Source organism: Vespa velutina, chromosome 2 (genome assembly GCF_912470025.1).
Source record: "Vespa velutina chromosome 2, iVesVel2.1, whole genome shotgun sequence".
Taxonomy (NCBI): Eukaryota; Metazoa; Arthropoda; class Insecta; order Hymenoptera; family Vespidae; genus Vespa; species Vespa velutina.
Window position 1 is genome coordinate 9864506 of NC_062189.1, and position 26226 is coordinate 9890731.

Below are 26226 nucleotides of genomic sequence, written 5' to 3' on the forward strand. Positions count from 1 at the left end.
GAGTTTAATCAATCGTATCAATTGGTGCCATTTTATTTTCTATGAATTAAAAATTTTTTCTATTAAAACTTTTTAAATGAAATTTGAATTTTTTTATTTGGCATTATCTAACAAAATATTAATAATATTCTTCAACATATCTGCATAGTTGTATATATATATGCAAGAGTTTTATATTTAGATTATTTACCACACAGATCTTACTAAAAACCATATAATCTATATATAATTTTGTTTAACTAGGGAATTGAACTAAAAAATGACGATACATTCGCATTTATAAGGTAATTATGCGATTTCGTCCTAAACATTCTCCTCCTATCGGATGAACGCCATAGGGGTGTTTCGAAATGAATTGAAAGTTGGTCAACCTGATCGTCGATTCGTCGTCATCGGTCAACGGTACTGGTAAAGTGAAGGAGGAGGGGGTGGTGTACGTTCCGGAGAGAAGGGTAAGTGAGAGGGAAGACGGGGGTAAGTGCGAGCGGCGTTGAGCAGATATCGGTAGTCGTGAGACGAGTCGGTCGGTTGACGGATCGTGTCTCTTGTGTCGATAGTGCGAACGGTTTGCTCGTCCCTTTTTCCTTCTGTGTTCAAAAATGAGCTGGCAGGATTATGTTGATAAGCAGCTGCTCGCATCGAGGTGCGTTACCAAAGCTGCTATCGCTGGACATGATGGCAACCTGTGGGCAAAGTCCGAAGGCTTCGAAGTGAGTAACAGAGACATAAAGAAACGGGTGGAGGGGGGGGGAGGGGAAAGGTACGTAGGTAGGTAGGTAGAAGAGAGAGATTTGCGAAATGCTGAATCTAAGTGTTTCTTCGTATGAACAGCTTAACGATAAAGAAAAGAGAGACTAAAATTATGCATCTTGAGTGAAAACAAGAAGAGAGAACACATTCATGCGAAATGTAATCGATCGAAAGGGAGAATAAAGTTTTCTTTTTTTCAAGATAAAATTCTTTTCGTCAAAAAAAAAGTATAAAACGCAAGGATTTTTACCTCATATCTTTACGCTTGGCGTGTACGTGAAAAGTATAATTTGTCGATTTTTTTTTCTTTCTTTTTCGTTTCTCAGAAATTGCTATTATCTTCGAGGCAACATATTTTTTCGGATAAGATTGATTCGAGTCCGTATCGCAGCGCATTGTTCCTAGATAGCTCATTTGTACATGGGTGTGCGCGCGCGCGCACCCTCCTTGCTCGCCGGCCGGGCTCTCGTGGCAGCCGTGCGACCGGCGGACATGTTTTTCGAGACGATGCACGGTCGAAATACTCGACGAAAGAGAAGGATGACGAGAACAAGGCGAAGAACGCCAAGAGGCGTTACGGCGTGAACAGATGTTCGATCGTTTTGATGTTGAGATCGTTTCGCCTTGAGTCGTACACCGGATGGATTTTTCAAAAATGATAATATCTCTTTCGAAAAATTGCAAACCATGATCAATCGCTGGTGTTGGTAGGCCATACAGAAATATTTCTTTCATCCGATTCGTCAGTGAAAGAGGGTGTGGCGGACCGCCACTAGGAACAGAAAACTTTTGAACGTTAGAACCATCGCAACGGTTTTGCCGATGCTTAAAATATGGCCACTTCTCTTATGCGCACATCGTCGTTCCTTTTTCTACTTATTGTCATAGTTTTTTCAAACTATTATTTTTCAAAAAAATTTGATGCGCACTTGATTATAAGAATGTTCAAATTGTAGCATTTAATGGATATTGTTTTAATTTTAATACTAAGACTATTTATGCCAAAATATCCATCAAACAAGAATACGAGGATAAATGTATGGAAGATTTATCGATGATAATTCTGGTAGTTTGATCCAGAACAGAATAGTCCAAATTCTATTTATTAGTTTTAAGGACTTTTAGAATTAGTTTAAGTATTTTTAGGATCATTAATTCAGTCCAAAAGAGCTTTTACCAGAAATAACCCTTTATAAACTTTTGTTTGTTTATGAATTTTATTTGACATTAACCGTAGAATTATAGTAAATAGGACACATACATGCATATAAGTAATGAATGGTTTTGACTCTCATTCGTGAAAAGAAGATATTCGTTCTCTCGATTATTCGATGACGGTCCACTCGAGCAAAATCTCTGAATGATCGGAGCGCCCTCCACGCTCTGTTCCAAAAGCTTTCATATATCCTGTCGGTAAATGAATATCGAGGTGAAGGCAAAAGAGGTCCAGGAACGTATGAATATTGCGAGAGGAATATATATACTGGGCGTTCTCATGATTGATATCACATAAAAATTCATTTATTTCTTGCTAAAATCTTTTTATGCAAGTTTTTATTAGTATTTCCATACAATCAGTTTCATTTTAATATATTATTCTTTTTAATTTTGTTTCCTTGTTATTATAACTGTTAGACATATGGACTTTCGTTTCATTTTAATTATAATAAATTCAATGTAAAAATTGTTATGCGATAATTTTCATATACATATTATATATATAATTTGTCCATAAAAATGTATTGCGAGTCGTTTTCTTGTTATTTTATAATCTTTCATCATGTAGTTTGGAGACACTTAACTTTTTATTTTATTTTGTTTCATTAAATATTTGTCGTATATTATATCATTTTTTTTTCTCTTTTTTATTGTTACTATTTGCCGAATATTATTTTTCAGTTTTTGTTGCAGCGATGGATTCTGAGGCATTCGTAATGGTTAGACAACATTGATAGCGTGCATGTTCTTGTTCATAGTGCGATAGGTCTGTGATATGACAACGATGAGCGACCGTTTAATACTTGAGCACTTGAGACAACAGGTTTGTGAATAGTAAGCTATCGAGCTATCACAGACACACTATTCACAGATATTGTGGCGAGTATCAGGAACCGGTTCTATTTTCTCTATTCGTAACCGATCCACTATTTACTACTACCATTACTATACATCGCAACGCGACATAAAAGCTTCGCTAAATGCTTTATTAACGTTTGTCATTATTCCAGTCTCAATTAATTGCTAATATTACATAATTTTCGAATTTAATCTCAGATAGTTAACTTTATAAATTATTTTATAAACATTAAAGTATAGCTGAATATACAACTGTTCTTGCATAGTATTTTTTGAGGGGAGGTCTTCAAAACGAAAAAATTTTTCAGATATAGATGTTAGATGATTCACTTTACATATGTACACATTTTATTTTTAGGTTAAGTTTATCGACGTTTGTTATAAGTGTGAGTTAGATTTGGGTTTAGTTTGTTATGATTTTGTTTGTTAATACAAGGTTCATGTAAAATATAAAAAATACTGCTAAATTAAGATTATTTTATATGTAATGAGTACAAACGTAATTTAGACGATAGATAGAAACATTAAATTAATTCTTTCTCAGCAATAAATAAGAAAAAGTCTGATGAAGAAGATATATTTGGCCGAAAGAAAAATAAACATTTGTTTCAATCGTACAATTAGCTTATGTAAAGCATTCCAAAGAAGAATGTTCTAAATTCATGCATACTTGGAAGATAATAATTGTTTAAAATTTTTACTAAGACGTTTAAAATTTTAATATGATCAAAATAAAGCATTTATACGAGATAGATATGCATGTAATTTTTGTGTATTCTAAAGTCAAGCTTTATAATATAACAAGAAAATTTATTTCACTAAAAACAGAAAAGTTGTTGTTTTGTTTTTTGAATGTGTATAATACTTTCAAGTCGGTATTTCATAGTACGATGGAAGGTTCAGTTGGTGAAACTTTGAAATAAAGGTCGCCAACAGTTGCTTTACGATCACACTTTCAGGTTACAAATGTCAAAATGGCGATACTGGTCGAGCAGCAACCTCTCAGTGCTGTATTTAAAATTGCTATTTTGTGGGTACCTCAGTGAGATCATCGATTATTTTGCATTTATTATAACAAAACTTAAATAATAATTAAAATGGTAGCTATAGGGTTGATACGCTACATATATTGAGTTGATACATAATTATCTGTTCAAAAATTTAAATGAATCATTTTTTCTTCATAAAGACACATCGAACATAAAATTATGATCATATTACAAAATTAATAGTCTTAATGATATTTAATGATAAATAGATAATTAAATAGTTCAGATAAAATAACGAAATACTGATATAAAATTTAAGAATTAATTTATGTGCCAATAATTATGTATTAATCCATGGGCGTGTAGGATAGCATATTTTATGTTCTAATCTCACTTTTAACATCTTTTCATAAATATTATACAGTATTAGGTCGCTTAGTACGACTGCGATTTATAAAAAAAACATATCTTTTTTACTGATCTTATATATTTGTGAAAATTTTGTTTTTCCCCGATATTTTGTGAATCGGTGGCGCGTAGAGTATGAAGCAAAAAGAATTGATGGCAAAATGCTGTATGAATCATAGTCTTCAGGACCGTAATTAGAATCATGGGACCTACGTTGCTTCCATATAATGATATTTATTGGCATTTTTATATCTTTCATCTATATATTTTTATGTAGATATCGAAATAAATATCTAAATATTGAAAATTCAAATATTTATAATTTCTTTATAATTTCGTATAAAACTTATGTAAATGGTCGTATTTCGATGGATTTTATCGATATAAATATATTAGATATGTGTGCATGATCTTCAGTGGGTAACAATTGAATCTGATCATAGCATAGGCGTAAGAGGTATAGTGTGATAATTTTATACTTATTAATTTCTTTAAAATTTTTTTCTCGTTCAGTAATTATATATGTATGTAAGATCATTGCAAAAAGGTTTTTTTTAGTTAAAGTTTTTTTTAGTTAAACAGTCGTCTCTAAATTGATTCTTTTTCTAGCATGTTTATGGAAAATTTGATTTAATGTCTTTCAGGTGAGCAAAGAGGAGCTTGCGAAGTTGGTACAGGGCTTCGCGGAACAAGATATTCTAACGTCGTCGGGGGTTACCTTAGCTGGCAACAGGTACATATACTTGTCGGGTACGGATCGTGTGATAAGGGCAAAACTCGGAAAAGTTGGCGTCCACTGCATGAAGACGACGCAAGCCGTAGTCGTTTCCCTTTACGAGGACCCAATACAACCACAGCAAGCCGCGTCTGTCGTTGAAAAACTCGGCGACTACCTCGTGTCCTGCGGCTATTAGGTCAGTAAAGAAGTCTTTTTACGCTTTTGCGAATCAAGCGAGTTCGTGTCTCGTTGCGTGGTGGAAACGAATTGGAAACGAAAGGCTGTTGCGCACTGTCAACCAGTCGCCGGTGATTACTGGATTTAGGAAAAAATATGAAGACATACATACTTGGTTGCAGTGACCACGAAAGCACGGACGACTTGTTTGGTCGTTGAGTTTGGTTATCTGGTTTCTGGTCTTTCGTCGATTAAGTTGCCGACGACTGATCGACAGTACGTAATGGGCTCAACCGATATGAAAAGCCGACTTTTATTTTCATTGCGATTAAATTTTCTATTATCATTAACTACATTTTAACCGTACTGTATTATTAATTCAGCGTCTCATATACACGTTCCTATACGTGCATAATGATATTTATAATAGGAAAAAGTGTTAGAATTGAATAAATGCACGCAGAACGTCTTGCCTTAGCGAAGTTTAACGAAGTTGTGTTGGAATGAAATTGTGACATAAAATAAGAAAAGAGATTATCATAAAGCATAGGTGATAAATTGACGGTCCGCGCCCCTGCTTGCATGCTCCGGTGAAATGAGAGAAAACGATCCCCACTATTTGATACCGCTGTGCCTCGTGAGCTGCTTGACTTTTGTTTTTAAGCATGGAGTGGTGGTAGTTAAGTGAATAGTTAAATAGTGCGAAAACGGATTGATTAATGGTGAAATCATGTGGCCCGCGGCGGGGAAGTTGCCCACCTATGCGGTTGGGCATTATTAGACGCTTATTAACATATACATGAAAGGGAGTTCGATGGCCTATTGCAAGGTCATTCAAGTTCATGAGAGGGATGGTGTTAAATATGTATCGTATAAAACTACGTGATCTTATGATTCGCATCGAATAATTTCATCGATTTATAAATGAATTTAACGTTTAAAAAGACAAATAGTAGGTGATTATCTCGATTCTAATGGTTATATGAAAAATAATGAAACGTAATTTGATAAATATCATAATACTTTCGTAAACGATTCCCACGGATTGAGAATTAAACGGCCTTTTTCTTCGTTTTTGCTTTCCGTAATTTTTCCCCGTTCATTTCCCACTTGCTGTACCTCTTCGCGTCAGTTACGCTCTTATCGTTATCGTCTTGTCACTTGACGAACACCGCGGCCAATGCCTCTCCCTTCTTTTTTCCCTCTACCTCTCTCTCTTTCTCATTCCCTTACTCGCTCTGTTGTTCGCATCGAAACGCGTAGTTGCTGGCTCCGCCATTGTTTCTCTCTATCGAGACTGTTTTTCATTACGAACACTGCTGTCGTATCGTTACTGTTTGTGACCGTGCGAAGGATACAGAGAAGAATAAAAATATAATGGATATAGGAATAATGGTAGTGTCTTTCGGTCAGCAGTCAATTCATGTAAAAATTTAATAGCTATACCTTTTTTTATTATTATATTATTATAATGTATGCAATTATATTATTATAATGTATACGTTATGATTTATGTAAATGCTTATCTCTGTTTATATAGATACCACTTTTTATCATATTTTTATAAAGTATATTTTGATGTAATATAAATTTCATCGATTCATTTTTTATCCTGACTATCGTCATTTCCTCTCGATCCGTTATGAGATACCGTCATTCCGCGAAATTGTTTGACCCATGTTTTATTTTCTTTAAAAGCATTTTTTTGCTGATTCAATTATTGTTTTCAAGATATAAGTGATTTCTTCAAATTGGGAGTCGATTTTCGTTTTTAATGACCACGGTGCATAAGCGTAAGCTGTAGCAGGAGTGAGTCACGGTCTTAACTTTCCTTGACTGCTTTTAGCTCGATATTAGCTCGCCGCGATGACTAATCACGAATATACTTGTGCATTCGCTTTTATGGAGATACGATACATATGTGTGTGCACAACCTTCGCACTCTTCGGAGAAATGATAAATATTTTGTTCTTCGAAGCGAGATTCCCACATTGCCTTTTGTCTCCTTTTTTCACTTTATCGCAGTTCTCTTTTAATGTGCATGATTTATTTTGTGGAAGAAATACCAGAGTGCTGTGAAAAAATCGACAACTCGAAATATATGTATGCATGTTCGTACATATGTATATTTTAATTACTCAAATCTCACTCAAGTCGTGTTCTATTCCTAGGTATGAGATTATAGTAAAGCGACGAGGAAAAAGGAAAATTGTGAGGTTAGTAGAACAGTGCTGTGCATGTTTATACTCAAATGGAGAATAATGAGCAACAGAATACTATAGCGAGCTATTTTTTTCAATGTTTCTTAAGATGTCGAAACTTCACAAATTCATGCTTGCAGAAAATATTGTAATTAAATATTATGTCCTTGCTTCAGATCAATTAAGAAACAGAGTCAGAAAATAGTCTATCTTATGAATAAAAAGACAATCACTTATATTTAAAATTAAGACAATATCCTGACAAATTTAAGCAATATTTTTAAATATTTAATTATCTAGCTGCAATATCTAATCGATTGGATTTTGGAGGTGGTATGTTTAAAAATTATACTTCAATAGACCAATTTTGTTCAGAAACATGTTAGTATTGAAGAACACTTAATTATTACCAATAAGTAAATTTAAATTAAAAAATTAATTACTCACTATTTTATAAAAAAAGCCTATAGTTTAACAGCTAATTTTACTTTATATATTAAGATTTTAATATTGAATATGTTAATACATAACTTGGATGAGGTACTGACTGATGGTAAGCATAAAAAGTAATTGTCATTATATTTGAGTCTGATTCGTGTTGTACAGGATATTGAAAAGTATCCATTAGATGATTGCCGAGGCCAGCTGAATGCCTTCGATCTCGTTTATTTCCACTAACAGAATCAAATGTTTTTGATTCTAGCTGTACTTCTACTATAGTTGCCTTTCTAGCAACTTTCTTCGCCGCTTCATTAATAAACACTCTCATTAGAAAACATTGGTTTGATTTTACCGTGCTGCTCACCTCGCCGCTATCTTTGCTTCTCACCGCTTTACTATATTCATAGCCTGAGAGACTCTTAATAAGAAACGCAAGGATGACTCTTTTTATATAAATGGAAGAATTCGATACCATAACCAAGTGTAACGAGTCGAGAGATTCGATGATAAATAGTAGACAGAAGTTCTAGTTCTAGCTTTTTTCATAATATAGCGAACTTCGCGATTCGGTATTTATGTCATTAACTTTCTTTATCGATTGTAACATAGAAATAATTACTATTATATCTCATTTTTTATTTGGAATAAAAAATGAATTTTAATAAAATACCTACTGTTGTCTTTATAATAAAAATTATCAACGTTCAGTATTATCCCACCGTCGCAACGAGCATTTAACTATTTACTTTCATTATCTTCATACGAGTCGTATATGTACATATTTTTTCCAGCTCTTGATCGGTGTAAACCTTTTGCCGATCATCATCGTAGTTGTAATCGTTGATGGTGAACGTATTTGTTGATTTTTTGTTTCAGTAACCTCTGGGACCCAACACAAAATATCTAATATTAATAACAAACAATACAATTGATTATTTTAAATGAACAGCGAATGGAATGCGCCATGCCGCACGAGCCGTGCCGCAACTGCCGCAAGCCTGCCGCGCGATGCACGACGAAGAAGTAACAGCAGCAACAACTACTACCATACTGCAGTCATCGTTCTCTCCACTTCGACTTAACTTGACACCGAGAAAGGAAGGCGCGCGCGCGTCCACATAACCGATCTACGCCTCTACTATACGACTTACTTCCCCTCGAGACGCCTATGTATGCATCATTGAGATTGCATGCATCATTGAGATACAATTGCATATAAGACAGTCGCGGACCTGCGTACAGATGGACGGACGAATGGACAAACAAACGAACGAACGAACTGACGAACAGATAGATAGATAGATAGTTAGATAGACACAGACTCGTAACGCGTACACACACGTATGATACTTCATTGCAGATTCTGCATACATATATGTACACAAATTGGTCTACGAATGCTCATCGAAAAACAGAAGAAAAAAAAAAAACACGTGCCAATACTCGATAGAGCGTGTTATTTACGGAGAGTAAAAACAATTTTGTAGATACATTGACATGCACGTACGATTATAATACGATAGTCATATTTCACACACATATACATTACATTCGTACGAAAGGAGATACACTTTGAATGTACAGACAGACATGCGCATATATACGTTAAGAAAATAAAGATTATATAAAATGATGATATAGATTGACATGTGTATAAATTGCGTATGCGCGCGCGCTATTTGAAAATGATCTACAGATGCGGGCTTCGGGAAAAGTGCGTATAACTTTCGTTTATACGAAACAGGGACATCGATTATAATCGTGCTATAGCCCTGTCTTCTGAAATGTTGTTACATATCGTCAGGCTCGTGATCAAAAAGAACGCTATAATGATGATGATAATGATAATGACAACGATGGTGATGGTGGTCGTGATTGTGATGGTGATGGTGTGATAAATTAAATTGTGTATGTGCGTGCGTGTATGCGTGTATGCGTGTAAGGCACGAGACGCATCCGTAATACTCGGTCACTTTCAAGATTTCATTCTTATTTGTGTCTAAAGGAATAAAACATTTTTTAGGAACATTTTTTGGAGGCTTTTTAATCTGTTGTTCGTATGGAGAATCTCGTGCTTTTTTGGAATAGAAAAAGAACCGACGCGTTTTTGTAAAACGAGGAGAATTGAATTTGCGTTCGTCACGAGCCACGTGCGTACTTGTTTTTATTATCTATATTAAATATGATAGGTCATTTACCACGATCTTTTTTTCTTCCTCTGTCTAATTTTCTCTCTATAGCGTTCAAAGTTTCTCTTTTTTGTATTAATAAATAGTAACGCATTCTTGCATTTTTACTCGCTTTCTTCGATACAATTGTCTAATTAATAAACAACAAATTCAAAGAAACAATGTTAACTTATATCGTTCCTGATCGAAGAAATCGAGCGAGGATGTTTTTATGATTAGCGTGAAAATGAAAGAGTCGGAGTATTTAGATCGAGAAATGGCAGCAGTAGAGAGAAAAAGATGGCAAAAAAGAGGATGGCGATTAGTTGGAGATTCTAAATCGGGTTTCGATACAATATAAGTTCTTTTGTATACGTTCGGAAGACGAAACGATCGAGTGGACTAACCAACTTATCGACGAACAGACAATAGACAAACAGACATACGGTAAACTGAGACGAATGATGGCAAACATAAACAAGAACGGAAGGAAAACAAATCTTATCCTTTCTAATCACTTTTGTGCGCGGCGCTTCGCTGATAGAGGGACGAACACGCGCATGAATTTAAATATAAGAAATAATGATAATAAATAATAATAAACTATTGTGTTAGGTTTACAGTCCTTTTCTTTCGTAGGATCCGAAAGGTTGGGAGAATGAGAAAGAAAGATGTGCGAGTGTGTGAACGAATGAGAGAGAGGGGGGGGAGAACGAATATAGTACAACGGGAAAATTTTGAGAATAAAGTTAGAGAGAGGGTGGGAGGGAGAGGGGGGAGAGAAAAAGGGAGAGTGTAAGAGCGACTGAATCAGAATGAAATGAAAAATTTGAGAAGCGAAATGAATAAATATGTGTGTATTTTTTGTGGGGAAGGAAATTGTAAAGAAGACCTAATGAATGACAATGATGACGATATATAAAAACCGAGGATCGAGAGCGTATGGTAGTTCGAGGTGGACGATGATATTTGTTTTTTTTTTTGCTGGTCATAATGATTGTGATAAAGAGAATAATGATGGTGATAATAACACGATGATAATGCGGGCGAGCATGCATGCGGCAGCGAGTGAAACGGCACGAATTGATTGCAATCTTGGTCGCGTCCCCCAAGAATCGATATGATCCTTTTAGCTATTTACTGTCTTTATTATTGCTACGTGTAAAAGAAATAAAACGACGAAGGATGTGTCATAATATAAAGGGGATTTTTAACAATGTTCGTGTGAAAAAAGAAAAATACAAAGAGAAAGAAGGTGATATTATATACGGGGTGAGAGTCGTAAGCTGATATAGGCACTGACACACATCAACACTGACACAACCGACACACATATACATACACAATGCGTGACGCACGTATTGACTACGGGCGTATAAACATCACGCGTGTATTGATAAATGCAAAAGAAGGGGGGTAAACGGTTGGAAAAAGTATTTACGTTCGTGATAGAAGTCTCATTTTCATTCCCTTTCCAACATGGCAGAAGATGCTATGTTCTCCATCAAAATTTATTTTAGGAGTGAGAAGTAATACGATTTATGAACAAAATTATGAAGATGGAAGAAAGAATGATCAAACGTTGTAATATAAACAAAAGACATATTTGCGTAGATACTAATTGAAATTTCTACATTGTTCGTTTTACGGGAAGTTTCATACTCTCTTAATGACGAAGAATTTATTCTTGGCGATCCATTTTATCAAACCAGGATAAGTATATTATTGAACTTTTAAAGGCAATCGAGATGTTCTATTGAGTACGACAATGTTGTTCCATTCGTTTCTCGTTTTCACGATTTTCTTCGTCTGTAGGAAGATCCGGTGATAGAGGTATTCGAGGCCAATGCATTACGAATGTAAGAGAGATGTAAAGAGAGATGGAGACGAAAAGAGACGTTGATACATTCCCGACGTTTACCTTTTTTCTTCATCCAAAACTTTTGATATGTGTTCTCGAAGTGCAGACACGCGAATGAAGATGGGATACGTACACGTAGATATTCGTATACGCACATTCACGCAAACAAACGCATCCGTACACGAGATACTGCTACTGAATTATTACTACTACTATTACTACTACTACCGCTACTATTATTACTATAATTGGTTGCTTGTCTGATTCGTCTGACGCCAAGCAGCGGCCCAAACTACTATGTAACGATTTTTATTGATAACAAAAGAAGAAATAAAACATTGAAATAATAATTGTAATAAAAGGCAACAAAAACGTATCCCAATGCGTATGTACGTGATTAAGGCGAAGGAAAGAAGAAAAAAAAGAGATTGTATCTATCGGTCTCCAATCTTTTTAAGATTATTCTCGAATATTTTCCTTAGTTTCTTTTTTTATTCAATTTTCTTTGACGACAATCTATACATTCATGGATAATGCTTTTTTCTTTCCAAACTTATTCAAATCAAGATCGCAAGTGATTTATCGTTGAGAAATGGTGCCATTGGAGAAAAGAAGAAACATGGAAAGAGATTCTGCTTTTTGTTTCATATTTTAACATTAAATAATATTCATACATATAGCGTGTAATACCTAATTCTCTTGCCTTTGGAGGGTTATGGAATGCTGAAAAAATGGAGGAAAAGTGGGAATGAACAACGATAAGACAACGATGATGACGAACGGCAACGACCAATTTCATCACGTTCACATCTTATAATTAGCTGTAACTTACACGCACGTACATAAAATAACGAGCGGATTATATCATTCACAAAATTTTAAGGCAAGGAAATTTCGTATTTTATCTGAGCGCGAATATCAACAACTATTTTTTATATAAGAAGTTTTATTATTGCGTCAAGGAAAGAGTTGCTTTCTCTTGCATTTATGAACAATTATTCTATATACATTTTTTGCTTTTTGCTATAATATAAATAATTATTTGTTAGTTTTCATAATATGTGACTAACATACTCGATTTAAATGAGATTTAAAGAAACATATTTGATGAGTAGATTAGTTAAAGTAGATTTACAGAAAGCAAGTTACCTTACGGCTGGTTACGAGACCGAAGGAAATGGTGATCGTTGAGGATGTCTTCTAAATACAGATTTCCATCGACGAAAGTTTAGTTTTCTGTTCAATGTCTTTAAATAGTCTGATATACAAAGGCATTTATTTTATTTTTCAATCGATTGATTTGTGACGAAGAATAGACTCTATACACGTATAGTTCATACATATGGATGCATCAAAAATTATTTTTATCTATCTCCAAACAGATCATAAGTCCAATATTAAATTTAATTTCGTTTTATTCAGTACGGTATATGTGAAAATCTTCGTATTTGTTTGTGAGTAATTATCGGAAGAGGTTTTGTTTTATTGTTAGTATGGTATACACATACACAAACAAATTGTAGCAAATTACCTTTTTCCCAACGGTGATATCTCTTAACTTATTGAGTTCTCTCCTCGCGATTTTCCTTCGTCTAAAAGTTGTCAGTGCAGTTTGGAGCATCGACAAAATTGTCCAAGAAGATTTTGCATTTTATTGTGTTTTATTAACAATAGAAAATCAAAAGCACAAATTAAGAGACAACGGCGGCGAATTATCGATCATTGTTTTTCTTTCTACGGACAAAAAGTTTTCCTCGTGGGTACATCTTGTTTTATCGATTACGTAAACACTGCTGAAAATCTATGATGGTTAAATCGCAGAAGGGAAGTTATTCTCGTTCCTAGCTTTCAGCACTAGCGCCCTTTTAATTGCTTTAACGGAATCCATGAAGCAGAGTTCGTCGCACGCCTCGTATCTGGATCGCACCTTCTCCTTTTCTTGTCATTGTACATTATTCGAAGATTCTTTTAAGCCGAAAAAATCGAACCAATTAACGTATTCTTTTGAACGAGACGATTGCAATTGAACATATTTTCCAAGATCTTCGATAACGAAAGATGGATCGATAATATGCAAATAGTTTGAATTCTCCTCGAAACTTTCGTAGGCCGTTTTTACTGTACTCTTTTTTTCTATTCTGGAAAATCGATCAAGATTTTTTGAAAATACAAAAATGCAACATATCCATTTTAAAAATCTGACATGCATTCGACGTTATACTTTCCTTCTTTTGTCACGCGAAATGTAAGAAACGTTTGATAAGAGGTGGGAGTATCGAGCACTCGAATACAAGACGTTGTATGCAATATATCCAGTTCTATATATATCTGTCGCACGTGCGTGTGTACACACACACACACACACATACAACCTCAGGTATCCCCTATAAGCCGGCAAGTTTTCCCTTGACAACGAACGATCTTTGGCATTCGATCGATTTCGCCGCCCATCTTTATTTCTTTCTTTCATTACTCTTCGCAACCTCATTCAACGTGCGAAATGAATGCTTTAATAATGTCAAATTAGAAATAATATTAAATAGATATATGATCTGATTTTATGGTTACCTATCGCCGCCATCTTTTCCTTCTTTTTATCGGTTCTAATCTTGTATGTAATTACATATACATATATACATTTACCTTCATGTATATATGCATATGTAATGCGCGTGTGCGTACGCGCGTGCATAAGCAGCACATACACACATATGTATATGCATTTATTCGTAATTTTTCATATATTTATCTGTAATAATGTTATGCCGATAATATTAACGTTATCATTACCATGACGTTTGTGTGAATGTGTGCGCCTATATGGCTGTGTAATGCATTCTCGAGCATTTATAATCGTATATTGTGCTATTAATAATAATAATAATAATAATGACATTGGTGATGATGGTGATGGTGATCGATGATCATAGCAATAATAGTAACAATAATAATACTAATAATAATAATAATAATAATAATAATAATAATAATAATGATGATGATGATAATAAAAAAAAATAATAATGCTAGTATAATAATCTATAATAATTATAGATCTCTATAGTGATACGGATAAAAATGAATAGTGATGATGATGATGATGATGATGATGATGATGATGATGATGATGATGACCGATGGTAATATAAATGTTACAATACGCGTTAACGTCTTAATGGACTTACAGCTGTATCAATAATAATGTACCGTATGATATTCTCTCTTTAATAATATTCGTACTCATTCGCGATATATCTAACATTCGCTCCATGCAACATATTATACCTCCTTTCTTCATCTATCACATATCGGTTAATATAAGTTAAGTATATTAAATATCCAAATACACTCTCTCTCTACATTAAATAGTTTATTATTTCTTACGATGCGCTCGAGTCTCGAACCATATAAAAGAAAAAATACAAGAAAAATTGAAAAACTTGTCAGCGCACGCTCTTCAGCTTATAATTTAATATGTTCGTTCAATCGAACATTTGTACGGAAAAGAAAGTTTAAAGGATCTTTTTTTCGAAGGTAAAAACAATTAGAAATGAGATAAAGCGTTATGGGATTAATCTAATGCAAGAATCGATTAAATTTTATACTTCTAAGTACGCATCTATGATTTGGCATAACTCGTCGACTTTCAATGACGCGAACTGATTGGTATCTACGACAAAGTATGTCAAATCCTTTGAGTGAATTATAGAATCATTTCTACAGTCAATCTTATTTTTTTATTCATTTGAAGAACTAAACTTTTTCTCCTCCCTCTCACGTGACTGGCTTAGTCATTTTTCCGTCACTATTGGTCCGCATCGTGGAAGCGACGTACGAAAGAAAGAAAAAAGGCACGATTCGCGTGATTCTCCGACTCATCACTGCTGATTTTCCTCATCGATAATAATAATAATAATAATAATAATAATAATAATAATAATAATAATAATAATAATAATAATAATAATAATAATAATAATAATAAGTAATAACAGTCCGGGGCGATTCGTTCCAGCTCTCCTCCGTATTTTCACCGTTCTTTTACATCCCGCAATGATTTACCCGCGAAAGGGCGCATATTTTAGATTATATCATGATCCAAATAAAGAACATTTACAGCCATCCGCGGATCGGGAATATTAAAAATAGTGAAAAACACGAGATCACTTGTTTAGATTCTCTCTCTCTCTTTGTATCTTTTTTCTGATCGATAGTCATGATCGTAGCAGACGCAAACCAGACGCGGACATACGTATGTATAGATGGAGAGAGTATTGTGTAAATGACGTACGGAGGAAAGAGTTGCAGTTATTGAACGATGCAACAGCAGGGGTTGCTAGCTAGAGTTCTCGTGGCAACGCGTTGCTGGTAATATTGCTGCTGATGCTGATGTTGATCTTGTCTCTGTCGTTGCCGGCCACTGATTATCCTGCCACACCTGGGCTATTGGTTCTCCAATGAATAATGTCGTGATCTTTTCCAGAAACCTTTGAAAAAGCCCTTCTTCTTTGGCGCCTCGCCACTCTCCGCGGCTATAACAGAGAAATTATACTCTCGTATCGACGAAAGTTATTTTAATCATTACTATTTAGTGGATTGTATTTTAAGAGAGCTTTATTTCAAATTATTTCAAATTTGCTTTTAATGATATTTTTCTGTTAAATTTTTTTCCATTTATTTATACCATATACGTTATCATTCAAAATCATTCATTAATTGTGTTAAATCGAGGATCGAAATGATAGCCAATGACAATATACGACATGCTAGATATACGTTGACCAACTCTGCAACGGTCCTGTTTTTACGTAGTTATTTCAACCACGTTTTCGCGCGTGCTATATGTTAAGCAGCAAAGTCTTGACGATCGGTCGTTCCTTGCATGATAATTGCCGGTCTTTCCGGTTGCTTTCGAATCAAGAGCCACGACGTAGTCCTTCCGACATGAATACGTTAAATATCGTTTTTTTTACGTAGTATGATGATACCGTTACCATGAGTACTAAACGAGGATATTTCTAGCGATATATTTATTTACCGAATATGAAAAATTTTAATCTAAATTAAATAAAATAATCGGCCCTCTTTTCTTTCTGTGACTTTATGTAAATAAAAAAAGGGATTCCATTTATGTCCGGGCATTCCCAATGGGATCCTTTCGGAGTATTGTTCTCGACGTTGTGTGCATCAAGAACGAAAGACATTTTCGATGTATCGCCTCTGTTCGGCGTAAAAAAAAACACGTCAGGAGACATAACTGCGGCGGACTAGAGAGACAGAGAGAGGCCAATGAACGGTGGACGGGGAAAAGAGGAAGGCCAGTGCGTACGGATCAATACCGATAGTGAAACCTATAGCGCACATACTGGAGGAGCGCAGACTCTTGGGTGTGTCCGATCTTTCGCGCAGCATCCCGTTTAGCTACTCTCTCTCTTTCTCTTTCTTTCTTTCTTTCTTTCTTTCTTTCTTTCTTTCTTTCTTTCTTTCTTTCTTTCTTTCTCTCTCTCTCTCTCTCTCTCTCTCTATATATATATATATATATATATATATATATATATATATATATATATATATATATACATATTTTTTTTTTCCCATACATTCGCTTGTTTTTCTAGGTCTTATTCCTTTTTCCAAAATCATTTCGTTATATAGGAAGTTCAAAAAGATAGCACACAAGAGATTTAATACGTATTTCAAAGATTTAGTACGTACGTAAGATAAAAGTAATGTTAAACTGTAAGCTCGAGTCTTGAGTAGACGATATCATTAAAGAAAATATGTAACATGATTCAGTGTTACCGAAAATTGAGTTTTTTCGTATGCCTGTTGGCATAGAATCAAAACATGCTGACTATTATTAGTCTCGTACGCGTAATAATTTTGAAAGTATCCGATAGATATATATTTCGTCTTATTAAGAATGTGGTAATTGCGAGTAGCTACTATTCTACGAACTAGCTAGTATGAATCTTTATGCAAAAAATCTTTGTCGCGTTCAAATTTCGAAAAAATTATTTTCGATATCGAAATAATTCCCGTGTCTAATCGATTTTTTCTGAATACGTATATCTATATATATATTTTTTTCTAATTTTCAAGTTGGAAAAGGATTTCATTTTTGCATATGAAAGGGAAAGTAGGAGTAATGCGCAAGGGTAAAGATATTTTTGTAATCGTACGAATTATCACGTTCGCGTATCGAGTTGCGCCGATAAGAGACGCAACTCGAGATAAGATAGTGCCAATACATATTTTTTTTTCTTATCTACCTGAAACATAGACAAATACTGTTGTGAAATGAATAATTTAGAAAAAATAAGAAAAATAAACAAAAAGTATATTTTTTGGTCACTCATCAAATCGTGGTTATTTAACGATGAAAAAAAAAGAAATCACAGGTACGTGATGGAATTATTCACAACGTTAGACAGTCAAGAAAGTTGCGGACCGATCGGTAAGCGAGCATTTTCCGAAAATAAACAAGTCGTATTAATAGCGATGGATCTCATAGCGAGGACGAACTTGGAGGATGATATTTTGGAACGAACCATGCTGCTACGATTATATTTCGTATTCGCGCGCGTACTGTTATTATGATTATGCGTTCGTTCTGTTACTATGATTATTTTCAAAATTCATAGAACAAGAATCCATTGTTCAAAAAAATATCTACTTTTTCTCATATATTTTCAAGGTCGCTTGGTGATTTATGAACAATTTTAATTCGAATCCGTAAGTGTTTCCTGAATTATCCTCGTTTTGGCGCCTTAAATTAAATTAAAGAACGTTGTATTGTTTGTGCTACTTTAACGACGATCCATTGGAATTTAGAATTTTCTAATTTCTTAGAAAGGGACACGACCTATACGAATACGTAGTGTATAAGGGTGTTTCTCTCTCTCTCTCTCTCTCTTTCTCTCTCTCTCTCTCTCTCTCTTTCTCTCTCTCTCTCTCTCTCTCCCTCTCTCTCTCTCTCTCCCTCACTCTCTCTCTCTCTCTCTCCCTCTCTCTGTACTCTTGCAGCGAAGAACGAGTTCTTCGTTCGTGACGATCCAATCTATTTCTGTCCGAGGATGGTCGTGATTAATATTTCGGGTACTTCTTATTGCCAAGTCGAAGTAAAGTCTGGCCGTGTAGTTTAAAAATAGCCGTGGAGACGCGTGTCGTGTCCCCGTCGGGGAAATTGAGTCTCTTTTCTTTCTCATTTTCTCGCTGTATTTGTCCCCTACACCGTTCCTTTCTCGCTTCCCATCATCGTGAATGATCTTTGATGATATGATAGTAACGAAGTTTAGACGGGGAGATATGTGACTATTTCTCTTCTTTTTTTTAATTCTGAATAGTTATCGTTAAATGATGAGAATAGAAGAACAACGCGATTCGAATAATATTAGCATTCCAATAAAGACTTACCGGCATAAGGACCCGAAGGTAAAGCGTTATCTTTACCACTTTTTCCATCTTTACTGCTACTCCCTGAAACAATGAAAAGAAAATTGCATATTATATACAAATAGATGCTTGATATAATATCATACGGACGTATAGAATAGCATACTACTACGTTATGGAATAGAAAGTACTAATATACATATACTTTTCATAAATGTACAGCTTTACCTTCGAAAATCAAACTACGTACCTAACGCGAACCGAGTTGAATCGGTGTCTAATAGTAAGAGATTAGCAAAGTGGACGCGTCGTTCGATATTCTGCTAATAGACAAAAGTAGCTTGTCACTTGATATCTAAAGGAGTTTTTTGTTCGAAACGTGAAGATTCCGACTGGAGAAAATTCCTCCAAAAGCACGTAAATTGATATATATTATATAGCTATATGCTCTATATACCTAATGAGTTACAAGTTAAAAGTTACTTTTTATTTTCCATGAGCAATAAAGAGTAATTTTTTTCCATGAGGAACAAAGAATTTTTGTCCGAAAAAATGTTTTCATTTTCTTGGAAACAGATGTGTACGAGGATATATATCAGTAGTAGGATATGTAGATATATATCAGTAACGTCCACGCTTGGAAAAACTATAAGAGTAGAAACTGGAAGATAGAGGTAGAGAGTGCTTCAAAGAAATAGGGACATGGAGGCAAACTAGTCGTAAAGAGAACAACCGTTTGCAGAAAAGCTAAGTAAGTTGCACCAAGTTCAGCTTCGTGAGCTATACTTTATAGTCGTCTAAGTCTTTGAACTGATCTTTGTTATCTATCTTAAGTGGGTATACGTACTATAATACGAATACATAGCCGTACTGTCTTGATTTTTTTCCGATGAATTCGCACATTCAAGTGGCCAGATCGTAATTAAGATCCGTTCATTTTGACGAAAATATGCGAGTGGAAAGCGTTTACTTAGATTCTGGAGCTCGTTTAAAATCATCCGTTGGATCTGTGGAGATTTTTATACAAAGTTTTTGTATTTTCTTTTCGATGAATATTCTTCGAAAAAGTAATTGCGAGATTGAAGAGCACGAAGTGGATGTTAATGCAGAGTTTTTGTAAGAATGACACAGGTGTCAAAGCCAATGCACTAACAATAAATGAAAACAGCTTAATTTAAGGATATTGAGGTCATCGATAATCATAAATCTACATATCTGAGATTTTAAGTTTAACGATAGTTTAAATGACTATGGTATGCATAACATAGCCATTTAAACGTTAGAAACATTATTCTAAGAAACTCGAATATTATGGTCTCATGATGACACGGCTAAGTGCAATATTTTGTTGTCGTCACTAAAGAATGGAAGTATGTGGCCGATGACTCGACGTCATGGCGCCTTATGCCGCTTGAAAGGGAGTAAACATTTGAAACAAAGCATTTGGTCACAGAGTGAAGGTACCAACCTTCTGATAAGAGGATTGAGTTTGATTGTTCAGTACTTACTCGGCGATTATTTTCTAACACGTATTAGTTATATATAATTTTTTTCAGAATAAAGATAAATGTTCGAAGAAACGTTTTGCATTTCGTAATTGAACATTCTTTTCTGTGTCCGTACCGAAATTCAATTGAATAAGATTCCACAAATTGGAAATTCACATTCGAAGAATGAAAAAGCCGAAGATTCGTGCAAGCGCGGGCTTTCTTCTGAATGAAAGCTCACCGATGATATTCTTGAATGTTCTAACAGTTCCTTGGAGCAAAGTCGCTTGATACAGCACTGCCATTGGCGGATGTACGGTGAACCGTTAAAAAGTTAGAGGTTTTGCCGTTTCAAAGCGACAGTGTATTCGGGAAATAGCATCGGGAAAGATCGGAAAGGATCGGAAAGGATCGGAAAGGATCGGTAAGGATAGTTCGAGGACGTCCGAGATCTTATTTTCGCGACATGCTGCAACCAGCTGGCACTTTTTGACGAGTAGATAGCTAGAAAATCGTCCCCTGCAGCGACAGAAGTTCCTCGTAGCTGACTCGATAAAGACTAGTTGATATAAGTACGGAAACTAAACTACGTGCTTATCTGTGACGATATTATTACAACTAAATTTCTCTTTTTCACATTTATTAGATGCTAAATAAACTTGCCTACATTGTTTTATCGTCTTTCTCTATCTATCTACTCAGTACGAAGAATTCTTATCATCGAAGAGCCGGTACAAATGTACTGACGCTTTAGTAATAAAACATCATCGAGATTGCCATCCAGTACTATTTTAAAATATACCTATGTAAATTTGATTTATTATTACGAATCGTAGCTTTTTATTTTAGACCGGTACTTTTTTCTTTTCGCTATCGGAAGAGGAGTACTCTCATGTCTACTGTAATTTATTTAGTCGTGGTCAAAAGAAAAAAAGAAGAAAAGAATACATGTTTCGCTCTCAAATACATTTTCTTTCGTGAGTCTTTCTTTCCGTGACTTTTCAACGCGTAAAATCGAATAAAATTCTAATGAATACTTATTATAAATATTTTGAATTCATTCTCAATGTTTATATCGCTCCTTAAGCCGTATCCTTTACTTGTGAGGATAGTAAAGATCGGGGTGGTTGTTCGCATGACTCATACACATGCGCCCGGTGCAGCCGATACAGCAATTGCCGTATTTTACACAAGTTGCTTGAGAAAATTAACGAAATATACTTCATCTACATTAAGTACTTCAGTAGATTTTCGATTATGTTTTCGATGAATTAATAAGGAAAACCAAATTAAATTGTTTTTCCAAGTTTCCAAGCAATACAATTTTCAAGCAATGAAAAATCGGACTTGAAAAACGATATGCAATTTCTGCTGTCAAATTGTACTCCAACTTTGTATGAAAGATACTTGAACGAATGTGAACGATTTCTATTTTGGTCGAGAAACTATAGTCGGCTTGTAGCGACACTTTTTTAGTTCCACACATGTTTTCTATAATCGCAAGGATTTTGTTCTCGTGATTAACAACGAAACTGCTCGTCGACATTGTTTCTCAGTGATGGGCGCAACTCGCCCATTGTAGGATGCCGCACGCTGCGTATTTTATTTTAGTACTCTCGGTATCCCAAGCATCGAATCTAAGAATTCCAATGCTAGCTGACTAACTAGTTGCTCGATACGTATGACTGTATAACAAGAGTTTTCAACTGTTTATCTATCTATCTAAAAACATCCACACATTCTAATTTTCATGAAATTATTATGACGTTGTCGATAGTTGGCACTAGAATAGAGCAACGACGTCGAAGCAGACGTCGATAACATGGACACTCGTTGGATCGAGCACATGTTTGAGATCCACGAGCATATCGCGGCTATGTCCGCTACGTAAAGTGTAATGACGTAGGTATAATTAAAAACACGACGACATTGTCAACCGAGATCCATTTGGACGCGTAAACAATCTTCGAATGTTTTAATCTCCGGATTTCTATTTAGTTATAGGTAAGTATATATTTATAAGTTAATTTTTCAGCTAAATATGATAATACGATTTGATCAAGGCGATCGAAAATTATTGACAAAATAACAATGACATCTATAAAAAAAAAGTTTTTTAACCGATGATCGCGATTAGGATGTAGTTCCATGAGGATTGAAGTGTATCTTTCGCGATTGTATCTAAAAATGTTTGTTGGAGTGTCGAGAAAGGTTCGCATTTCCGTGGCATAGTGCGCGCCGAAAGAGCTGGTCGATATTTTTTGTCATCGCGCGCAAAGCAGCTCGGTCGGGAGGAGGATGAGTTTGAGAAAGCTTCGACGAGTGTCTCAAGAAACAAAGAGAGGTTGCATCGTTTTCATAGATCTTCTATCGCCTTGTTTTCTCCTCCTTTTCCTTGTTCATAGGTCGATGTAGAGGATAGGTAGAGGTTGGCGACGTTGGCGGTGGCGTCTCTGCTAGAGGTGAAACGTTTGGAGTCCGCCGAAGGGTCGCTAGACAGGACGGTAGACAGGAGTAACGATTGCCACCCCAGCCGCGCCGAGATGGTCGCCCCCTACAGCTGCTTCACCCCTACGTGCTACCCATTCGGTGAGCGCTACTAACCTAGCCGAAAACATCTCCCACTGGCCTTTAAAAGAACGTGAGAAATCATCTCAAGAATTTTGTTGGGTAAATGGATGATCAGGAGGCCTTTCTCGAGTTTAAGAGAGACAATGTTTAGAAAGAAATAGTAGACGCTTTTAGATATATACGCTTTTTCGTGCGGTCAGGGAAATACGACAGTAAGTATTCTATCAGTTATGAAGAAAGAGTGACTTTAACCGCAATAACTTCCAGGGTTTATCTTTCCGAGAACTTTTTAACCCGTATACTTACCGTTTCCTGCTAGAAATGATTAAATTCTGCTAGAAAAGGAGCGTGATAATGTTTGAATTTTATATCGCATTTCTTACATTCTTGCACAAAGTGATAATACTAGTAAAATTTGTTGCTTTTAATAATATATTATTAAATAATATTTTAAATAATATGGATTCTATGGAAACAGTGCGTCTTGGAAAAGTTATAAACAATCGCTTGGAAAGGCTGTAAATAAAATTTGTAATTTATACAATTCATCACTATATCGAATGGTTAAACTTATTAAACAAAGTCGAGCTCAACTTATTACTAAAAACGAAAAATACATATTCTAATTAATCATTTAAGTTTAGTAAATATCATGCAGATATTTGTAAATTCATCGGTTTTACTATATTTTTGTTCTGTCTACTGAAGAATTTGATTTGATGCAAATAAAAATCATTAACTTTTGCTTTCCAGAATATACTATTTTCATAGAATCCACATTATTTAAAATATTATTTCATAATATACTATCGAAAAGCAGTAAAGTAGCTAATATGCTATGTTATAGTCTGGTAGTGTTTTATATCTGTCAGAATAGTAAATGTCCTTAGTAGCATGACTGATCTTTTTGTAATTGGACAATAAGATTACAGTGTCATATTTAAATGGGGGTTGTCTGTTAAGATATAAAACGAACAAATTGTATCTACCACCTACTATTTTGGTCGTTGATCGACCAAATTAGCCCGGTTTATATCCGAACGACGTATGTAAGTACGTGCGGTTTGAATCTCCTTTCTTTTCTTCTGCCGAGAAGAAAAGTGACACAAGGGTCACTTAGTAGTGATAGAACACGTATCGACACGGTCTTCTAAAAATAAACACAACAACTGATAAGTTTCGAATCGAAAGCTTCGTCACGGCATCGTCCTTAGGTCGTTTGTAGATTGTCCCTTACTCATATTTTCCAATATTTTCAGAGTCCTAAATGCATGAGATAATTGATGAAAGAAAAAAATCGCTGACTGTATTTGAATTTACGCTATTCAAGTATATCGGAATGCGCAATATGAGGTGGATGACACACAGACTGAATAACGATCGCGACGCTTGACCTTGCTGAGAGTACGAATAAAAAGGATAGTTATAACGTTCTGTAAACGATTTCAGAGTCGCGATCTTTATGCAAGAGAATCCATAAAGTGAAATCGAAAGAGATAACCTTGTGTTTATTCATTGGTAAACCGTTGACCGGTAAAGAAACAGATCGAAGCGATGGTGTGTATGTGTGTGTGTGTGAGAAAGAGAGACAAAACGCGGAAAGTAGGAAACGTTTGCGCGTACCTTCCCCTTCGGACGAATCAATAACTGGAACCCTTGAGTCGCGACTCGTCGCGTTTCATCGTATCTCGTCGCGTCTCGTCTCGTCTCGTCTAGTCTAGTCTTCGTCGAGTCGGATATCCACGAGTCAGATCGAGCTAATGTTCGACTACGAATATCGCTTTCGTCTTATGAACCGGATATGCCTTCAGAGTAGTCCCTTATTCATTTCGCGCGCGGCTAGCCCTACAGATTTACTCCGTGAACTTTTCTTATAGATTTCCAGCATTTATTTTCTTCGCTGTACCGGTCTGCTGACTGCTGCGCCACCGTCGACGTCGTTGTTTCTGCTGCTGACAGAGTGTTGCGGATAAACGAAGGAGTGGGAATATGTCGTCGTCCACGTTAGACGACGCGCGACTGGCTCGTCTTCAGCGAAATTATCGACCGTTTTCTTTTACCGTTTTTTAATTAAAACAATCTTTTCTTGAAAGGGATTAATGAAATAATGTTTTGATGTAATGTTGAGAGATATAACGATCAAATTTCTTTTTAATGAAAAAAGTTAAATATGAATGATGACTAATAAGCTAACTTATCTTTACAAAGCATCGACAATTGTAGAAATTTCTATGATCATTAAAGCTTAGTTAATCGGCATGAAGCAGTCCCTTAATTACATTTAATAATGCGTTATTAGGAAATTAAGAAACTAGGGAAAAAATGAAAAATATTGTTCTCTAAAACAAGAATGTCCAAGTTTTTTTCAGATATTTGAAAAAGCAAATAATTTTCTTTGTGATCGATATTCAAATTAATATTAACTGCATGTAAATAAGTGGTTAAGCTAATAAAATCTAATGATATAAAACCAAAGATTAATATTGATTATAAATCAGAGCGTACAGAGGGATTGAATGAAAATGCATGAACGTTCCAACAACATGTAACGTGGAGGAAGTCTTTGTCTCTGCGGTTTCTCTCTCTTTCTCTGCTCCCCCCCCCCGTATCTCGTTTTCTTTTTATACATATATACGTATGCTCCTCCTCCCTTTTCCTTTTCTTCGCTTTGGACGGTCACGCTTTCAAGGTCGATCACATTCAGCTGGGAGATCAGTTGATCGAGTTACCGATAGATGGCATCACGATGCAGTAAAAGGTTAACACGTGGTCTGTCGAAAATCGTGAATTTTTCCACAAAGGTAAAAAGAAATGGAAAATGCTATCATCGTTTATCGATAAATTTCTTTCATTCGGAAGATTTTGAACAAAAATAACAAAAGATTATCCTACAAATATGGATTTTTAATATTATCGCAATATTTTCTATATTTTTATTACGCGAGTTAAGAAATATTTCTCGTTACTTTCGCTTTCATAAATTA

At 35.1% G+C, this 26226-nt stretch overlaps 2 protein-coding genes and 2 long non-coding RNA genes across 15 annotated transcripts in view; 2 read left to right on the forward strand and 2 right to left on the reverse strand.

The window, feature by feature from the left end:
* The first annotated feature begins 462 nt into the window (after window positions 1-462).
* On the forward strand, window positions 463-12165 carry LOC124957631 (profilin). Of its 5 annotated transcripts, none has more exons than XM_047514699.1 (4): window positions 463-710; window positions 4868-5137; window positions 7290-7334; window positions 8637-12165. In XM_047514699.1, exons 1-2 carry the CDS (start codon window positions 600-602, stop codon window positions 5135-5137), a joined length of 381 nt encoding a protein of 126 aa, XP_047370655.1. In that variant the 5' UTR covers window positions 463-599; the 3' UTR covers window positions 7290-7334; window positions 8637-12165. The 5 variants fall into 5 exon arrangements, with proteins under 5 accessions (XP_047370655.1, XP_047370657.1, XP_047370658.1 ...); XM_047514701.1 differs by having other exon boundaries at window positions 8710-12165; XM_047514702.1 differs by having other exon boundaries at window positions 7290-7329; window positions 8710-12165.
* Window positions 6842-9177, reverse strand: LOC124957635. The gene is made up of 2 exons (XR_007103691.1): window positions 8435-9177; window positions 6842-7191 (listed from the first exon to the last, which is right to left on the reverse strand). It is a non-coding gene; the product is annotated as an uncharacterized LOC124957635 (long non-coding RNA).
* A 2975-nt stretch (window positions 12166-15140) lies between the features above and the next one.
* The window catches only part of LOC124957622, a 49509-nt gene continuing 38423 nt past the window's right edge, over window positions 15141-26226 (reverse strand). For 3 of the 5 annotated variants that reach the window (XM_047514671.1, XM_047514669.1, XM_047514674.1), the window contains exons 11-12: window positions 19206-19268; window positions 15141-16342 (exon numbers count right to left, since the gene is read on the reverse strand). In XM_047514671.1, the coding sequence (XP_047370627.1) occupies window positions 16233-16342; window positions 19206-19268 (173 nt within the window). In that variant the 3' untranslated portion in view covers window positions 15141-16232. The remainder of the gene's footprint in view (window positions 16343-19205; window positions 19269-26226) is intronic. The other 2 variants (XM_047514673.1, XM_047514670.1) reach the window with 1 other exon arrangement.
* LOC124957636 lies at window positions 17429-25711 on the forward strand. 4 transcript variants are annotated; one of them, XR_007103695.1, is made up of 4 exons: window positions 17429-19935; window positions 20093-21095; window positions 22449-23260; window positions 25120-25711. It is a non-coding gene; the product is annotated as an uncharacterized LOC124957636 (long non-coding RNA). The 4 variants fall into 4 exon arrangements; XR_007103694.1 differs by having other exon boundaries at window positions 17444-21095; window positions 22449-22675; window positions 23077-23260; XR_007103693.1 differs by having other exon boundaries at window positions 17434-21095; window positions 22449-23312.

What these genes read in the sequence shown, in the direction of transcription:
- LOC124957631 (XM_047514699.1), top strand. Translation starts at nt 600, where the DNA reads ATGAGCTGGCAGGATTATGTTGATAAGCAGCTGCTCGCATCGAGGTGC. An exon ending in CAAAGTCCGAAGGCTTCGAA is followed by an intron (nt 711 to 4,867) that starts GTGAGTAACAGA and finishes AATGTCTTTCAG; the next exon opens with GTGAGCAAAGAGGAGCTTGC.